We start from the raw sequence: 20,977 nt of genomic DNA on the forward strand, positions 1-20,977 counted from the left end.
TTTATTAGTAGATTGCACAGTACAGTACATATTCCGTACAATTGACCACTTAAATAGTAACACCCGAATACGTTTTTCAACTTGTTTAAGTCGGGGTCCACGTTAATCAATTCATGGTAAATTCAGGCATCTTGTTTGGAGGAAACCAGGCACCACTCATCACCAGGCCAATATCACCCCTACAGTGAAGCATGGTGGTGGAAGCATCATGCTGTGGGAATGTTTTTTAGCGACAGGAACTGGGAGACCAGTCAGGATAGAGAGAAAGATGAATGCAGCAATATACAGAGACATCCTGAATGAAAACCACTAGGTGTGCCAAGCTTGTGATAACGTTTTCAAAGAGACTTCAGACTATAATTGCTGCCAAAGGTGCATCAACAAAGTATTGAGAAAAGGGTTTGAATATTTATGTACATGTGATTATTATTATTATTATTTTTTTTCAATAAATTTGCTAAACATTTTAAAAAAACTTTTCACATCGTCATTATGGGGTATTGTCTATGGAATTTGGAAGACAAAAATACATTAATTACATTTTGTAATAAGGCTGTAACATAACAAAATGTGAAAAAAGTGAAGCGCTGTGAATACTTTCCGGATGCACTGTATAATTAAATCCCTGTGAATCTAAAAAAACACACACACACATTGTTGGACCACTCAGGCAGACATAACATGAGCAACATGCCAGAAACCCCCAGAGACTAACGTGAATAGCAGCTGATAGTGATAGTAGCAGCCTGATATTCTTGTTGTCGCGCAATGTGGTGTGTCAATGGCGCCAATGGAAACACAACATGAAACACTCCAGAAACCAAGTGGTACATTAGCCAAGGGAGGAGCGTAAGAGAACAGTTGGGGATCAAGCGGTGACCTTATTAAGCCCTGCCTGGTGTGCAGGTGGTGTTAGGGGGGCTGCTGAAGCACAACAGGCGACATGCTGACCTCATAAAACCACCTGTAGCTAACTCAGCATGATGCAGCATGGCATCCGTCACTCATGCACAGCCCTCTAAGCTGCTCTCAGCCATGATCGCACAATGAATACTTTAGTTTCTGTATCATCATTATGTGCATCTGAGCCACTAAATGTAATGCAATACAACAATGGACTTAGGAAAATATGTGAGTGATGCACAAAAAACTGTCTTGTTCCAGCCTTACTTTAATCAAAAGGTGCCATTGTAAACAGTCTCTCTCTAAAGATTAACAAACCATAACAAGACTAAGGTTTTTGTTAAGAAGAGCATATGTTTTTCTGTCTTCAAAGACCCCTACACAGTCATAAAAACTCTGTACTTAACTGCACGTTATCAGCCAACATGCTTCATGTAGGAACTTGGCCTAGATAAGGTAACAATGAGATCATCACACTCGTTTTTAGACTGGCAGACAGTGTCTATTTTGAGCTTGTAGGCCAAAAACCAAAGTCACAGAAACTTGTTGCCTCGGAAGACTCTATAAAACATGGACTGATGGATCGGTGTCAAATCAAGCTGATGGTTGTCTTTATGTACAAGTGTTTCCCACAAACAGGCAACTCAATTGTGGTTGTGTGTGGGCGTGGATAAGTGTGTGGCGATGGCACAGCCGGGGCAGTATCAAAATGACATCATCATACAATTTGCATAATTGGCTATGACGCATGCATTTAAAAAAGACACATTTTTTAGAGACAAAACGGTGTTATTAATATCACTATATTTTTTCTTGCTAATTATATATTGTTTGCTCTATTTTTCAATTGTTGCTGTTTATTTTATTACTACAATGTAATGCAGGCGTCATGCCTGGTTTATTTGCATATATTATTATGCCCTCCCTAAATGTTGGAATTTAGTTTGTAGATAGGTAAACGGTCCTTTAAATCAGGGATTCTTAAGCTTTTTGACCTCAGGGCCCCACTTTTCTAAGACAGAGGGGCCCAGGGCCCACTCATATATTAACACTAAAATAGTAATCTTACTCTTGATTTTAAACATACTCAATAATTATATCAAATGATATGAAACCATGTGTAAATCACAAAGATTATTATCAAGGCTTTGGACAGACTGATTACACAAGTGAATACTAATCAAATATACTGCAAAACAAGGGACTCATAAAAACTCATGAAAAATAAATGTACATACAATTACGCAGTGCTAAAATAAATTAATTCTAACTTAAATAAAAATAAATAATATATGTTTTTTGAATAAACGGTCAATAAAATTTAAGTGTAAACAAAAATACAGCATCACCACTTAAGTCATAATTTTCACACTTGAATAAAACTTCTCTATGACTTAGGCGCCAGACTTCTTCAGTTTGTTTGATACAGTCAAGCCGGTTTCAGGCAATCGCTTCAATGATTGGTCGAAAAGCACTCACGTGACTACAGGCCTACTGATTTCTACCAACTTTGCTATGTGTTTGCGGCGCTTCCTCATTCGTTTTTCCACATGAATTGTGGAAAGATTTTACATCGCTTTCCCTGCAACCTGGAAATAAGACAAGTATAGGAAGTAGAGGTTCCCCGTCAATGCTGGGAGTCACCAACTACAGCGTCTTGTGCGAAGTGAACACACAACACAACATTTTGTTTAGGAGAGAATGCATAGAAACAATAACAGAAAAAATGAACAGATTAAAGAGATGGATTGACAAAAACAGACTATCTTTGAATCTCAGTAAAACTAAAATAATGCTATTTGGTAGCAGTAGAAGACAACGTCAAACACAATAACAAATAAACATTAAAAGATTAAAGAAACCATATTTTGGGTGTAATAATAGATGAAAAATTAACTGGAAATCTCATGTGAAAAATATACAACATAAAGTGGCAACCAATATGTCAAAAATTAATAAAGCCAAATATGTTATGAACCAAGAATCACTCCATACTTTCTACTGCACGCCAGTGTTACCATATCTGAGTTATTATGCATAACTATGGGGAAATAACTACAAAAGTACACTTATTCACTTATCATGTTACAAAAAATTAAGATCAGTTAGAATAATACATAATGAGTAAAACATACAGTTACCACAGTTGACATACTTCACACAAAAGTCATAATTTCTCTGTGATTGTTAGTCCAAAGCTAATGAAAATTTAGGCAAAATGAGTGTGTGAATGTGAGTGTGAATGTTGTCTGTCTATCTGTGTTGGCCCTGTGATGAGGTGGCGACTTGTCCAGGGTGTACCCAGCCTTCCGCCCGAATTTGCAGCTGAGATAGGCTCCAGCACCCCCCGCGACCTCAATAGGGACAAGCGGTAGAAAATGGATGGATGGATGAGGGTAATACGCTTTATTTTTTTTCTCGTTTTGTGTATTTTTTTACATTTATTGTACCGTCGGGTGCATGTTGGAGAGGTCGCTGGTCACTAAACACTGAATGAATGTAGCAGCAATGTGTGTCAAATACGGCTGCAAAATTATACTTTCACGAAATAAAAGCTTGTTTTATTGGAAGTTCATGAGCTGGAGTATATGATTAGAACTATATATAGACGTGTTATTTTGGTTTATTTCGTCAGAAAAACTAACATCCAAACAACAGCAATTGAATGCATTTGGGCACAGCCGCACATGTCCTTGGTCGCAAAGATGGCACCTGTTTTTTAGTTGGCCATACTCTCTTTATCCAGGGCTCTAGCTTGATATTGTCATTTGTGCCACAAGTGGTGGAAAAGTGTATTACAACCGAGTACCGCTGCGGCCCATACGGACCACAGCTGAGAAACAGATATTTTTTGGCAACGCTCTAGAAAGCGTTTACGGCCCAACAATGGGTCACAGACCTATTGTTAAGAAACACTGCTTTAAATTATAGATGAAAAAACTTCCAACTTTAAGTTGTTCATTGATAATCTCCAAAATGATGTTAGTGTAGAACTAAGCACACAATAGAAAGTACATTAATCCAGTGCAAATACATGTTGGAATCATGTTGAATCGACAATACAATTTGGTTTGTATGCAACCATACAAGACAAAGGTTGGATTTTATGCTGTTAGCTTAATGCTAATATACAATGGACGAGCCCATGACAGGCTAACGAAAATTAGCAATGCGATCGTTTCAAACTTGTACAAATGTTTAACAAATGAGATTTTATCGCAACAAAATTTACATGAAACAGCAAACACATTTCTATTTAAAGGCATATAGTCGCCAATGTCTGTATACGTGTGCGTGCATGTATGCGAGTGCTGAATAGCAGCGGAACCCTGTTGCTCAACTCTCAAACTCTAATTTAAAAACATAGTGTTTTGTGGAACATGACTGCCAGGAGATGGTAGCATATATATCAACTGTAAGATGAAATACTATCTTCCTGTATTGCGAGCCGCCGCAAGTATATCAATGTAGGGCAAACACTGTATACATCAAAAGCTTTGATTGTTTTAATAGTGAGCACTTTGATCCATGCTGAAGCGTGGTACTCATCTCTGCGGCAGGCACAATTGGTAAGAGGTGGATCAGAGTCTGGCTTGTCTGCCTGAGCACAAGCATAACTTGGATCTGTCAAAAAATTCTTACCATCCGGCCAGTTATTAGTGATAGCCACCACTGTGCACAATATAAATAAAGTAATAAACAACTAGATATAACGACTGGAAAAAAGTCAGTAAGGTTGCAGTGGTGTATTATAAAAGGATGGCACACGCAAACGTGCTGCTGTGTGTGCAACATGCCTTCTGCAGGAAAGACTTACCTGGCAAGAGCGGAACTGGTTGACCAGTAGTGTACATCTTTGAGGGTCTTTTCTGCCGTCGAGACTGTCTAGCTCAGCGGCCACCTGGTTCAACTCATCGTCGGCGTAAAAGAACTGGGCCAGAAGCTGCGGGTCTGTTCTCTGCACAGAATCATAAAGGAATGATTTTCAACAATTACAATTGTTGTGTAAATAAACACTGTACTACTACCAGGTCCAATACATATTTCTTACTGGGATTGATGTATTTTTCATCACATTACTCTTGTGGGTCCCCATTGAAGGACTCAATGCTCACCATTTATCAGTACATGTACACATAAGCTGCAGACCAGTAAAGCAAAAACATTTAAATATAACCAGGTATATGGGACACGCTACTCCCCTACATACCCTACACGAGTGATTCTCAAACTATGGTACAGTAAGCAGGCTCCATCTTGTGGTACGCCAAAGAAGTCTGTGAATATATAATGTGTATGGAATCTTATTGTTGATGTTTGTGAATTGTGTGTAATGTTACAGTGGCCAAAAATATTAAATATACTGTTTATCTGTTGGCCCTGCCATGAGATGGCAATTTGTCCAGGTGTGCCCTGCCTTCCGCCCAAGTGCTGTTGGGATAGGCTCCAGCACCCCCCGCGATCCCAAGAGAGACAAGCGGTAGAAAATGGATGAATGGATGGATACTTGTTAAATAAAACCTCTGTCTTGTTTTAAAAAAATACATAGACCTACTACGCTAATGTATGTTAATGTTGGTCATTATGGTGGTCCACAGAGAGCCAAGTGTTTTCTGAGGTGGTACTTTGTGAGAATATATATGAAATATATAACATATGAATCTATTTATTTTCAGTTTAGGAGAAGAGTAAATGACATGTTTAGTATTCATAGTGACAAGGAGAGTTAATAAATGGTTTAATACAATGAAAACTCCCAGAAGAGAAGGCGTAATTAGTGAGCATGACCCTCATAGAGCATGTGTGTCATTCATTATCTCCCACCGTGCACTGGAGGTGTGGGACAACAGCACCGTGGAGCGAATCACACTTCGGCTGAGTGAAAAATCATGACACACACAATATGGCTGCAAAATAATACTAATTACTTGTGCTCAAATATGAAACAAGAAAGTATATTTGAGGGAATATCAAAGTGTTTATAAAATTTTGACTGCGAAAGACAACACGTGCACACGTAAACACAATGCAGGGAGGATTCTCACAAATCAAAAGGTTAATGGATTTAAAAGCGGCGACCACATGCCGACATACATCATCACCAGTGGTGTGCCGTCACTAGAGGAAGGGGAGGCACGGCCTCACCTGCCATCATGGAAAGAAAAAAAAAAGTAAAAAGAAAAAAAAATTATTAAATTGTTATGTGTATCCAGTGATTATACTAAAGTTATTTTCCATTTAACTTCACCAGTTTTAGATTTTTTTATTTTTTATTTTCACATTCGCCGTTCAAATACTGGGAAGAGACGGTGCGGTGATCAGCAGCCAGTTGAGGCACGCCACTGATTTGTGCCTCAACATGGATTGTGCGCAATGACTCGGCTAACTGCTGGCCTGCTGTGCAGTGAGATCGTATTGCTATATGAATTATATTATACATTTCCATAGTTTAGTTAGCTGAGGTATATAATGTACAGTGTATTTTGTCATCAACTGTATGTGTGTAACTTATTTTTAGTGCTGAGCATTCATAAAACTCTGCTGCAAAGACACACTGTGTGAGGCTTGTCTCATAACCCCGCCTCCTGGTGCCAAGCACCTCCGCCGCAGAATGCACCGCCCGACGGGAGCGCCGCGGCCACACCAACCAAAGCCCACACCCAAACCCTCCACGTGCAAGACCGAATCCACCCAAAAAAAGTCACTTAACAAGAAGCCAAAAAGTGCAAAAACAACAATGCTCGCGCTGCAGGAGCCGCGAACGACCGCAGGGACACAACATTAGGTACACCTGCACTGCAGGTTCATATGTTTGTAAATCTGACTGTGATGATGCAGTCGTGCCTCACCAGACATTAACCTCACCGCACGCCACTGATCATCACTCACCGCAAGGACCCAAATGCACAGGAACTCAGGCGCTAAAAGGGCAGCATGACTAGGCAGACTGGTAGAAGGGAGACTACCCTTTTTGTCCTTCATGTACTGGAAGTGTTTTTTATGGCATCACACTCCAGCGCCCCCCGCGACCCCGAAGGGAATAAGCGGTAGAAAATGGATGGATGGACACTGAACATTAGTATTAATGGAGAAATCTCTCACAGGTGCATTTCCATCATGTTTGCAGAGCTTCCTGTTGCGTGATACGCTCCCATGTGGACCTTCGCTTCTCCCTGAATATGATACATGGCGCTGTTCCCCTCACTCGTGCTCATTAATAATGAAAAACAGCAAGGAGGGAACCCAAGGATATAAGCTGCAGCAGGGATGCTTGTCGCATCATTACTGTGCAGAGAAATAAACGTTTTAGACATTTTACAAAGACTTTTCATAGGATTGAGATACAGCAGAATAATTTGAATGGTAATGGCTATGTACTGTAGCTCTATTTAAATGCACAATTAATTGAAATAATTGATGTATTATCTGGATTTGAAAGTATCAAATTATTTTTCATATATACTCTATTTCAATGAGAAAAGCAGACATCAGGAGAAGCGGACGGGCTTTTGACTTGACTCGACACTTGACATCATTACAGCGTCTTTGACACAATTGACCACATAATGTAGGATACAGTAAAATTTTACTTTTTCAATGCAAAAGTGATATAATTCCATTTCAAACATCAGAGACATATAGGCCAATGTTCAGCCAGACAGAAAGGAGGTGTTTGAAGCAGATGCCACCCTACAGCCTCCTCCTGCTGAATTCCTCATAGAAGAGAGAACATTCCTGCAGTACTGCATCATGGGAGAAAATATTCAAGATGTGCTAGATCCCTCCAAGACAGGTACGATATTCAAGCTGCTTTATCTCCAGACTTTGTATAGCATGAAATTATGATTAATGTAATGTTAAAAACAAGGCTTGATGGCTTGTCTCTTCTGAAAAACAAGACACGATGACTTGTCTCTTGTCTTTAGTGTGATGATAATCCACCAAGCAGTACAGGTTTTGGACTGTGTGATAGTTGTTTTTTTTGCATTTGAAAAGAACATCCATCTTTTTTGTAGAAAAGGCCACATACTAGGAATTTAAATGCAATTTTAAATGAAAAATTACATTTATCGTCGCTCTTTGTTTGTGTCGCAATCTAAATTATTATTATTAGGGCTGTCAACATTAACGCACTAACGCATGTGATTACCGGTAATAAAAAATTGTGTAATCATAAATGAATGAAGATTAATCACATTCAGCTTAAGGCTTAACCCGGAAGACGCGCACATTGTCTGTGGTCGTGATGAGAGACAGCCAATTTTGCTTAAAACAAAACTTTGGATATAACTGAGGTAACCTGTTGGTATTGCAGTGACAAAAAGTTTAAAATACCATCTCAAAGCAAAACACGTACCCGAGGATGGCACCGCTAGCATGAATGCTACATTGACAACAACAGAGGAAAACCAATATACAATATGGAATTTGAGACCTTTAGCAATATGGAATAAAAAAATCTGGAATTGGAGAATAATTTAGAACCGGATATCAATTTTTCTCTCAAATCAAGAATAATTGTTTTTATTATACAGATGAACAGTATAATAACAGCATTGAATCCGACAACAAATTGTTAATTATTAATTTCAACAGCAGAAGTTTATACCCAAACTACACAAACATCAAACATTTTTGGATCAATTCAACGATTCATTCAAAGTGATCGCCATCTCAGATACTTGGATTGAAGATAAGAAAGGAATAGACTTTGATCTACAAGGATATGAAAAAAACTACATTAACAGAACCAACAAGAATTGAGGAGGAGTAGCTGTGTATGTGATGAAGGACTTGCAATACTTTGTGGTAAAAACATGTCATTTACGATTGATAATATTTTGGAATGTATAACAATTGAAATATGTAACGGAAAGAGCAAAAACATACTAATCAGTTGTATATAAAGGACACCTAAGTCAAGCATTGAAATATTTGAGGACTGGATTAAGGCAACATTCACTGAAATCAACCATAAACATTTTTTTTTATGTGGTTATTTCAACATTGACCTCTTGAACCCCAATAAGCAAAATAACATTGACAATTTCATTGATACTATGTATAGCATTAGTTTATATCCAAAAAAATCACAAAACCGAGCAGAATCACAAATCCCTGTGCCACATTTGTTGGTAATATTTTTAATATTGATTATGATAACAACACTACAAGTGGTCTGTTAATATCTGATATTAGTGATCATACCTGTTTTCACAATATATGATGGAACCTACAAGAAGAAGAACATCGATGACAAATAGACATTTAAAAGATTATGTACAGAGGACAGTATGACCGCTTTAAAGAATGATCTAAAGTTAAAGTACCAATGATTGTCACACACACACTAGGTGTCGTGAAATGTGTCCTCTGCATTTGACCCATCCCCTTGTTCACCCCCTGAGAGGTGAGGGGAGCAGTGGGCAGCAGCGGTGCCGCACCCAGGAATCATTTTGGTGATTTAACCCCCAATTCCAACCCTTGATGCTGAGTGCCAAGCAGGGAGGTAATGGGTCCCATTTTTATAGTCTGTGGTATGACTCGGCCGGGGTTTGAACTCACAACCTACCGATCTCAGGGTGGACACTCTAACCATTAGGCCAATGAGCAGGTAAGTTCTAAAAGAACAACGATGGGATAATGTGTACAGTGAAAATTATGTAAACGAAGCATATGGTCATTTTTTCAGTACTTTCATGGCGCTTTACGATAAACATTGTCCATGGAAACAATTGGAAGCAGAAAAGAACAATCACCCATGGATCAATTATGGTAAATGGTAAATGGGTTATACTTGTATAGCGCTTTTCAACCTTTCTAAGGAGCTCAAAGCGCTTTGAAACTACTTCCACATTCACACACACACATTCACACACTGATGGCGGGAGCTGCCATGCACGGCGCTAACCAGGACCCAAATGTTATTATATAGAACATTTATAACACAAACATCTACAGAGGCAGAAAAAAGGTACACAAAGTATAACAATAAGCTAACCAACATTTTACGAACATGAAGAAAATAATATTACAGTAATTTTGTATATATATATATATATATATATATATATATATATATATATATATATATATATATATATATATATATTTTTTTCTTCTGTCTTGCCTCTGGTGAGGGCGGTCACATTTTCTCCCGCTCCCTCTTCTCCCAGCTTGCTCTCTTTGTTTTTGTCTTGTCTGAACTTTTTTGAAGCCTCTTTCTTTGCGCTGTCCTCAAATCTAAACATCAGACATGGATATGATCAGCTGGACTCTCGACGCAATTCACAAAATCTTTTCGACGAGGAAAAGAGGTTCGGGGGAGCCTGGCTGCCCTGATGGAACCATTGCTGCGGGGTACGTGAGAGATTCCTGGGATAAATGGAGAATCACGTGCCTCTCAGTCCTTTCCATCGAGGACGTGGAAGACATCTACCAATTTGGAACCGTGATCACGGGGCACCTGCTGATTGGGCTGGGCATTGCTCTTGTGTATCGTCAAATTCGTAAGACGATGGCGGCCACTCAAGGAGCCCAAAGGCTGTTCGTCGCAATGGATGGTTTGGGCAGGGCTGTGGGACACAGACTGCGGCGATTTCTGAACTGAATTGCAAGATTGATCACATCATGGAGAAGCTTGCAGAAAAGGAAAATTGAATTGAATTTGAGAGCACCCAGCATGGACGAATAGAACAGAACATGCTGTTAGCTTAATGCTAATATACAATGGACATAAGTATTAATGGAGAAATCTCTCACAGGTGCATTTCCATCATGTTTTCAGCGCTTCCTGTTGCATGATACGCTCCCATGTGGACCTTCGCTTCTCCCTCGTCTCCCCAGCTACTTCGTCCAGCTCTTCCCGGGGGATCCCAAGGCGTTCCCAGGCCAGCCGGGAGACCGTCTACCCAACGTGGCTTCCAACACGTCCTAAGAGCTAGCTTATGTAACCGAGGATCGGATCGCCAAGTGCCCTGCCTCTATGGCCCCTCTCATGAGTGGTGAGCCCATTGGAGGGGGGACTCACGTTGCCTCTTCGGGCTGTGCCCAGCTGGGCCCCATGGGGACAGGCCCGGCCACCAGGCGCTCGCCGTCGTGAATATTGGGTTCCAGCCTCAACAAAAGTTCATATTTTTTAGGGAAGGTTTGTACACTATGAACACAATATAATGTTCTATACAGTACTGTATATCAAACAAGCATAACAAGGGTTGACGAATCAACGTCCTCTTTCTTAACAAGCCAAAACAACAACAAGCCGCTGTCCTCTGTATGTGCTGATGTGCCAACACGCGCATACACACAGAAGTTCCTTTGGTGCCCTCACAAACAATCAGAAATCACAAAAATCCTTAATTTTAACAACCATATTGGTACAATCATAAACATTTAAAAAAAACTTAAATCCACCTACATTAACAATTGCAAAGGAGGCGCTGACGAGAAAGGGGCAGACAGGGGAACAAGAGGTAGCTATTCTCCTCCGCTGTAAAACAAATCTGCTTTGGCATTTTTTCCCCAGAAAAGTTGGGTCTTATCACAATTAAAAATGTCTGTGGGACGAAGCCTGCTTCATCAATTCTTCCATACATGTGAGCACCATTAATGTGCTCCTCGCAAATAGTCTTTTTTTTGCCACGCTGGTCTGTTGTCTTTTTTGGACTCATAGTGAGTTAGCAAAATGGAAAAAACTTGTCAAAAGGCGAAAAGGCACACACGTTGAAGCGCTGAGAAGTGTCTAGAAGTCTACTGTGCAGCAAGTGACCAAAAGGGCTCCATCTCCCCAAAAATTCTGCGCCCTGCGTTTTGCCTGCAGGCAAAAATGGTTTGCACATGGAGGCATTTTTGGCACAATCTAAAAGTTTGTAAATCGAAATGTTCACGAATAGAGGGGTTCCTAAAGCAAGGTTCGGTTGTACGTGATCATTTTGGTCATGGTATCTGTGATAAGAAATGTTCCTTTCGTTACATCTCTAATGTGCAATATATGTTTCACCTTCCCGGGGTGGGGAACCTATTGCAGCCTCAGAGGCGCATCGGGCAAAAGTACCTAAATTGGTGCGAGAATACCAGCAGGGCGCATATCTTGTGCGTAGAGGCAGACACTTACGTCGAGGGGGAGGATTCCGCGCAGCTAAAATCAACTTTTTCACCTTATGCATATGGGAGAATACGGCCCTTTTTGACTGCGCTGGACAATGTCTACAATTCTGTTGACACTTGTAAAGAAAGCCTTAACCCTTCTCTGATTTGTTTCGCAAAACCCAGTACATTTTGTTTTTAAATCATCTTGAAATGACTGTCACACCCAATTATGCAATGTGAGGCAATGATGTCGCTCCCGCCTTCGCAACCCAATGCCACATGCAGATTGCAGTTCTGTGCCAAAACACTAAACATACAGTGTAAATCCATCCGAAGCGATGTTTAGAACATAGTTCTACTATGTTGTGTGTACAATGTGTTTTCACCTTTTAAGTATCAGCCTACAACTATTATGGCCACTGTTTTGGGTGAATACGACAAATCAGTCACATACAGGTGACAGTGTATTACAATACAATGGCAAAGATTTAGCAAAGGGGTGATTGTTGAACTAAGTAAGTCAGGACATGATTCAGCATTCTCTCGTCCCTTGGGGTGTGTCCTGTGATACTTCCACTGTCAGTCGTCCTGTGTGACCTCTGAGAAAGATGCAAAGCTAACTTCAATCCAATAAATCCACAAGTATTGTCAACTTCCTGCTCCAATTGTAATCAGTGAATTAGCAAAAGGTTACAGCCATTCAAAAGGCTGCCAATGCACTATCAACATTCACTATGAGCTGCACATCCTATACCTCATTTTCATTCCAAGTGTGCAGATGGGTCTGATAGCTAGACAGACACTTGAAGAGCACACTAAACCCTCTTAAGGACTTGAAGAGAAACCTCACTTACTCTATTCAAAGCCCTGTTGGCTACCTTCTGATTGCCATCCTTCCATCCATCAATTTTCTACCGCTTATTCCCTTCGGGGTCACGGGAGCCTATCTCAGCTACAATCCTAGGCTCCCAAAATATTTATGGGGACATCGGTTCATAAACAAATTAATCAAGATTCAGCAATGAAAGCAGGAGTGAGCTAAATGGCAGAAACTTCCTTTTCTGTAAAATAATATGCATTATTTTTTTCAGGTTTGTAAGGCTCAAGTGGAACTTTTATACATCTCATGGATGTATGACTTAACCACAAATTACTTAGAAATATTACCACAGTTTTAATCTACCGTAATCAACTGGGCGAAGATTTGGATCCATCAGACAACTAGAATTAAATAGTCCAGTGGCTCAGAGTGATCCACCCATCTGGAATGATGGCTTAATCTGTGCCTCTTTTTTTCTAGCCTCTCTTGATGTGACATTTGGACTTGGCAGTGACCTCTGTGTCTGTTTCTCGGTCTGGTAGGGAAACACACACGGGTTGGATTTGGCTCAAGGCGTGTCCCGGGTCCCTTGACTGTTGTGCGGTGATATGTTAAGATACCCTGTTTACCATCATCCGGATGGAACGTTTCATGCAACAAATAATCTGGTTGTACAATCTAGAACTGGCTTGATGATTTGGAGCTGAAGTTGTATTTTTAGTTCCCAAAATCACAAATCAGGTGAAATACAAGTTCCCCTTGACTTAAAACCCAGGTGGTTTTAGGCAACAACATGAGAACAAAACTTGTTCAAAGTGTTTGTTGCATTAGGTACCTGAAAAGTGCCTTGAGTGTTGCGACTTAAACAGTTGGAGCAGATGTCGACAAGTTGAATTTAGAGAAAATATTTGGAAAAATATGGAGTTCGAAAAAAAGTATAGTAATCTCTTTTTCTGCTTAAGGCTACCAGCTTGAGGGATGCAACAAACTCAATCTGTCAGATGTACTAGCTGACAATGATAGCAACACTATATTGGGTGTATTCTGGAAACAAATGTTCCTTTATGCTGCCATGAGTCTTTTATTGTCAGGATGACCCACAGCCTCTCTGCCATCCCAGAAGTGGTGGCTGGCTCACATTGAGGCTAATTCTATCCACATTCCTTTCACTGTTATGAACAGTGACAGAGTGAAGATACTGAGCAGGCTGCTGTGGACCAAGAGCATGGAAAAGCACATATCTTTCTGATTTTAACTGACCAGAAGAAGTCCAGGGCCGACATTTTTGTGATGGCGACAGTAAGGTCTACTGTCGCTAGGGATGATGTTCGAAACCGGTTACACCGGTTGTTCGATAAGAAAAGAACCGTTCGATAACGATAAGAAAAGAACCGTTCGATAAGAAAAGAACCGATTTCATGGACTCGAATCCTTTTTTTGTGTGTTTTTTTGTCCTGTCCAGCTTCTCAGGCAAATCATATAGTTGATGTAGATGCCCATATCAGCTGTTCAGATTTACTTTACAAAAGAGAAGTGTAGGATACTTCTCTTGTTGCCTTATTTGTATTTGACTTTATTAAATGTATTTATATTATCATTTGATGCAGCCGGGCCGGAGCAGGAGGGGATAGAAAGAGAGAAAAAGGAAGACAGAGGGGGGAATTGTGGGGACAAGAGGGGGATTAGACAGAGAGACAAAAACAACAACAGCAAACACAACAACAACAACAATAGAGCAACATCAGCAAATACGATATGTACAAATATGATGGTAAAAGTGATAGCAAAGAAGCAATTAGCGAAATAAATAATAATACAGAATTGACAATGAGCATTATTACACTACAAATGGAGCAATACAAATACCAATAGAAATAGCGCTATTGATAATGAACAATACCAATAATTTACCTCTATTATCAACAATACAGTTGTTCAAATGCAACAATACATATACGTAATGATAACTAGAGATACAAAAGAATGCAGAAAAATGGAGGGGAAGAAAGAGAAGCAACCTATATTAACCTTGTAGATTGTAATAGTAACAATAGGTTAAGCTTTGTCAGTGTGCCATGTGTTACCCAGTTTCCCCTGGAGCAACAACATTAATATATGTTTGATGAATCGTGATCATGTGCATGAGTGTATGTATGTATATGTACTTGTATATGTACAGAATGTGTATATGTATGTTTGTACAGTGAATGTATATGTACAGCATGTGTATGTGTATGTTTGTACAGTGAATGTACTGTATATGTGTCATGTCTGTTTATCATGTTTTTGTTTTGGCCATGTGCTGTTTGTTTTTTTTGGACACTTTCTTAGTTCCTGGTTTCACTTCCTTGTTTGGTTTGGTTTCCATGGTCACCCATTAGTTTTCACCTGTCATGTCACGCACCTGTTTTACATTTTGAGTCACGCACCTGTTTGTTCCAATCATGTCACTGTTATTTAAGTCTACCTTTGTTCATCACTCGTTCTGCCTGCATTGTGTTTGTCACGCGTTTATGTCAAGTAAGTGTTTGATTATGCCATGTCATCTGTGCCAAGTAATTAAGCTTCATGTGTTTTAGGCACGCTTGCCTTTTTGCTTTATTGTTTGCGTGTGTGATAGTTTTAGTGATTTATGTTGAATAAATCCAAGCTCACCTTCACGCTGTCGTCCGGAGCCGTTTTTTGCATGGGAAGAACAACCCCGCAGCCAGCTGCGACCCCCCCACGTGACATTATGTACAGCATGTGTATATGTATGTTTGTACAGTGAATGTATATGTACAGTATGTGTATGTGTGTACAGTGAATGTGCGTGTGGATGTACGAACTTTGAGTATGTAGGTATGTACGGTATTTGTGTATGTATGTGGGAGCGTAGGTATCTATGTATGTATGTATGAATAACGGTATATATGTGAGTATATGTTTATTTGTATGTACAATATATTTGACTCCCAGTGTGTGTGGGAGCCAGAGTACGGCTCCAGCCACCCAGAGATCCCAACCCACAAACAGCAGGTGTGGTGCCCAGGGAACCAGGGACCACCGGCCCCACACAGCCAGGCCGGCCAGCGACAGGAACCCCAGAGCCAGGCCCACCGTGCAGCCCGTAAGAACCAGCAGCAGGCTGCAGACAGACGCACTCGGTAAAGGACAAGGCACAAGAGAAGCAGGGGACAGCCAGACCTCAAGCCAGCGAGAGCCCACACCCCACACGGGCAGAAAGGCGGGACGCCCCGTCCGGGGGGCCCAGAGACTCCCCACAACCGGACGGGAAGACCGCCCCCGCCCCACCAGCAACCGGGCCCCCGCGAGCCCACCCCCCCACCCTCGGAGAGCATGGCGCCAATTCCAGTGATAGTGCTGGTGAGTAACTAACGTTAACTGTTGCCGGTTAATTTCCATATCTGCTCACTCGTAGCCTTTAGGCTAAAATAAGGTTACCTCTTATGTCAACGAGGACTGTAGTAATGTTAGCTAGACTAACGTTACCTAAGCATAGTCAGTGTCTAACGGTAACGTTAATGTTAGACTTTTTGTGTGTCTGATAACGTTAACGTTAGCCTTTTTGTATGTGTCTGATAACGTTAATGTTATCTTGTAGCCTACACCACTCCAGAGTTTGCAGGTCTGTCTAATAAACTAGTGCTTTCTTTCTTTCTTTAGTTTATTTCGTACATGAACACACTTACAGCATAACACATCACAGTTTCGTATCATTTCACTTTACATCATGTCCAAAAAGGAGTAGGAAGAAGTAAAGCTTCTTTAATCCTACCCCTTTGAAGTGAAGTGAAGTGAATTACATTTTATACAGCGCTTTTTCTCAAGTGACTCAAAGCGCTTTACATTGTGAAACCCAATATCTAAGTTACATTTAAACCAGTGTGGCTTTCCCACTTCAGAGCGTTTACAAATATATACATCATTTACTGACCTTTTTATAATAAAATAACAGCTGTGAATTAGTATATACAACAGTTTTGTAATATGTAATTAATTAATTCAGTCATTATTAATATACTGAGATGAAAAATATCTTATTTTCAATAAGGTTGAAAGTATTTCTCATAGTTCTTCTTTGTACTTTGTAAGCACTATTAATTTGAACAACCTCTTAAAGTGGATCATATAAGTACAATGTTTAACTTCATTACTTACTCCATTCCATCATTTAATTCCACATACTAATGATAAAGACTTAATAACAGACACCCTAGTCTTCACATTCAGCTAATTTCCCCCCTAATTCTATGCTGGGTCTGTCCCTCATTTTCCCTCCAGGACAAGGACGTGCAGTCATTCCTGGAGGAAGCCACACTGATGGACCCCAGAAGGATGTTCCAATAGCAGCAGAAGTGCACTTTTTGGAGAGCTGTATTATTTTCAGTTTCGTGCTCAAGGGACTGATTTTATTTAACACTATATTATTATTTATACACCTATAGCAGGGGTCGGCAACCTTTACCACTCAAAGAGCCATTTTGGCAAGTTTCACAAATTAAAGAAAGTAATGGGAGCCACAAAAAAAATTTTAAAATTTAAAATGAAAAACACTGCATACAAAGCTTAAATGCTTTGTGCTATGTTAACCAGGGGTCTCCGACACACGCACCGGCACGCACTTTAATGTGGAAATTTGATGTTAGTGCAGCCTGCGAGTTTTGAATGAATGGCGCTTGATAGCGTCATACTTGCCAACCTTCTCATTTTTCCCGGGAGACTCCCGAATATCAGAGCGTGATGACACTGTATTTGGCGCCCTCTACAGCCTGTCGGCATGTATGTAGCTGAGCCGCATCAGAGTGGTCAAGGAGCCGCATGCGGCTCCGGAGCCGCGGGTTGCCGACCCCTGACCTATAGTGATCACAGAGACAGGTTGTTTTTGTGTTACTGTATATTATATATTTGTTTTTCTGAAAAATCCCACTTAATATACTTTGGGTAACAACAGTCAATTTTTATTTTTTTTTTATTTTTTATTTTTAGGGGGGTAACAACAGTCAATATTTATTTATTTATTTTATTTTTTTCTCATAAAATAAAAGTGAGCTTTTGTTAAACCAAATATTGTGTTTTTTCCCCCATATACAACAACCTATCTGGATCCGATAAGAGAATCGATAAGGAATCGGTTCGATAAGAGGATTCGATAATGGGCTCGAACTTGATAATTTCTTATCAAACATCATCCCTAACTGTCGCCATCACAAAAAGTAAAATACCAGTAGAGTGGAAAAACAAGTTGACTTTAAATGCTTAATTGTGTTTCGTTGTATCCATTAAACAATATTCAATTGTATTTACAATCCAAAAAGTATGTGAAAATACCGTCTAAACATCACCAAATGCCACAAATTCAGTCAGCCATTTTGAATATTCCGCTCTGAATACCTTCGGCTATTTCTGGAGATTGACATCACAGTAGTAACCCTTCTGCACTCTGACCATATTATCACAAAGATTAGAAAAGACATGTAGAAAGAAATGTGCTGTCTATAATTCACAAACCGTATGTGGGACATGTAGACGTTTTTTTTTTTTAATGCATTCTAAGTCATAAATAAAAAAATAAATAAAAAGTCCGCTAAAGATGGAGTCTATGGGGGCTCTCTATGTCGCCCACTAAACTATCTAAATAACCAAACAAAAGCCACAAACAATATTCTATGTTCACCTTGTGAATTGAATATTCACCAAATATTAGTAATGTTGTTATTATAAGCGCTAACGCAGACCAAGTATTTTTAGCATTGATAACCGAAAGTTAACTATAGTTTATGCTGCATTGGACTCAAGGAGAGACTTTAACGTAATTATAAAATGAAACTGAACATGGCAGTAATGCAACACATATGGATGCAAACTGCCTTGAACTGTAAAGAAGAAGAAACTTGTCTTGTTTGCTGCCGTTCTGCTCCCGCATCATCGCGTCTCGGTTTAATCTGGAGATCGAGACAAACACACTTCAACAGAAAACAGTGTGAGACTCAGCAGCAACTTTTTTAACCCTTCGTGTGGATTAAAATTAATTATTCATCTAAACGGGAAGATATGAACATCCTATCAGTTGTCATCAAAGTAAGAGCAGACAATGTACAGTAAACAATCGCTTTATTATGTTTGTAGTTTGCATGTCTTGTTTAGCACTTAGCAATACTGCTACATGATGTTTAGTGTTTCACTAAAGCTGGATCCGTTAAGCAGCGCTTCTAAAACTTGTAGTTCACCATCCTTATATTCAGGATCAAAAATATAAGGTTCTGGACCATCATTGTTGCCTCTTTTAAAGTCTGCATGATTTGTATTGTTGTTGGTAGGAAAGGGATCTGCGGTTCCTACCTCTATGTCACGCGATGACGTGTCTATTTTGATCATATCTATTTACTTGCAAACTCTATAAATCTTTAGGTGTCATACATCAGATATATATGATATTAGCTTAATTATAGAGGCAACTTGTTTTTTTCACTATACTGGTACTTTAAATGTCAAACAGTATACGCAGGCACACAATATTTTCATAATTATTAGACGAAAAATAAATTGTTGTCGCGTCTGGCTCCACTCCCTTGGTCCATAAGGTGGCATTTGTAGTACCTTACTAAAGAGGGCTGTGTCAAAGCAGTGTGTATTTTTAATTGTGTAAGTGATGTGTACAGTAAATGTGTGTGTCTATCTGTGTATGTTTAGGGCAGGGGTCCCCAAACTTTTTGACACGGGGGCCGCATTGGGTTAAAACAATTTGGCCGGGGGCCGGGCTGTATATATATATATATATATATATATATATAAATATATATATATATATATATATATATATAAATATATATATATATATATATATATATATATATATATATATATATATATATATATATATATATATATATATATATATATATATATATTTAAGTTAAAGGTAAAGTTCCAATGATTGTCACACATAGATATATAGATATATATATATATATACTGTATATACATATATATCTATATATATATATATAAGATATATCTATATATATAAGATATATCTATATATATAGATATGTATATATATATATATATTAGATGTATATAGCGCACTTTACGCGCGCGCGATGTCACATTATCGATGAGAAAATGCATTTTTAGACAATATGATTTGCCTGAGCGGCTAGGAGACACCGTGAGTAGCAAACGGTACAAAGTGGATAAGAAAAGACAGAAAGAAATTATTTTAATTTTTTTTAAATTTTTTTATACTTGGGACTTCCCGCGGGCCTGATTTTGGACGCTGGCGGGCCGGATCCGGCCCACGGGCCGTAGTTTGGGAAACCCTGGTTTAGGGGCACAGTGCTGCCAGCCCCGAGCTTGTCATTCACACAGCTAGTGGGAGCGGCTGGCATTTTAAAATGTTTTAGTTTGGTCTATGGGACAATTATGTATGTTTGATCTCTCTGAATATTGCCTGGCAACAGGTAGCCCCATAACTATGTTGATTCCTCATCAGTTAAATTTGTTCAACTATACACAGTAGAATTGATTGTTGATTAATCATGTTTGATAGGCTCGAGCCCCGATCCAGCGACCCCAAATGGGACAAGCGGTAGAAAATAGATGGATGGATGAATAAATTGATTGAGATAAAATGGAGTGTACTACCTGGTAGCAATCGTCAGAGGATAGTTTGTGGTTTGAAGGACAATACTATGTCAGCTATGGGAAGTGGAGGTATATTAATGCAGAACCTCTTAAATAGCTATCAACATTTGGGCAATACGACATGTCCAGTGTGTACCCCGCCTTCAGCCCGAGTGCAGCTGGGATAGGCTCCAGCACCCCCCGCGACCCTGAAAGGGACAAGCGTTAGAAAATGGATGGATGAATAGCATTTGGGTAATACAAAAATTGCATGAAAACAACAGAGATGCTCATCATCAATCTTCTCCATAATTAATCACAGAAATTATTTAATCTTCATTAATACCATATCTGCTATAGGATAATGTAAAAGTTAAAAAGTCACATCAGACTGTAGTGTAGTGTTTTTGTTATTTAGGCTACATTTCTCAAAGTAGTAGAGATCTACTTTGATTAAACCGACTAGTCCCTCAGGCAATAGGCTGCCTCTCTTTGTGCTATCTTAAATCTTACAACTTCCACGACTATTCATCATTAATC

The 20,977-nt window shown here is 39.4% G+C and overlaps 1 protein-coding gene across 4 annotated transcripts in view; it reads right to left on the minus strand.

The window, feature by feature from the left end:
• The window catches only part of LOC133646891 (lateral signaling target protein 2 homolog), an 83,991-nt gene that overhangs the window by 9,785 nt on the left and 53,229 nt on the right, over positions 1 to 20,977 (minus strand). For all 4 annotated transcript variants that reach the window (XM_062042785.1, XM_062042784.1, XM_062042781.1 and 1 more), the window contains one exon: positions 4,721 to 4,861. In XM_062042785.1, coding sequence (XP_061898769.1) covers positions 4,721 to 4,861 — 141 coding nt within the window. The remainder of the gene's footprint in view (positions 1 to 4,720; positions 4,862 to 20,977) is intronic.

Source organism: Entelurus aequoreus, linkage group LG03, assembly GCF_033978785.1.
Source record: "Entelurus aequoreus isolate RoL-2023_Sb linkage group LG03, RoL_Eaeq_v1.1, whole genome shotgun sequence".
NCBI classification, from domain to species: Eukaryota; Metazoa; Chordata; class Actinopteri; order Syngnathiformes; family Syngnathidae; genus Entelurus; species Entelurus aequoreus.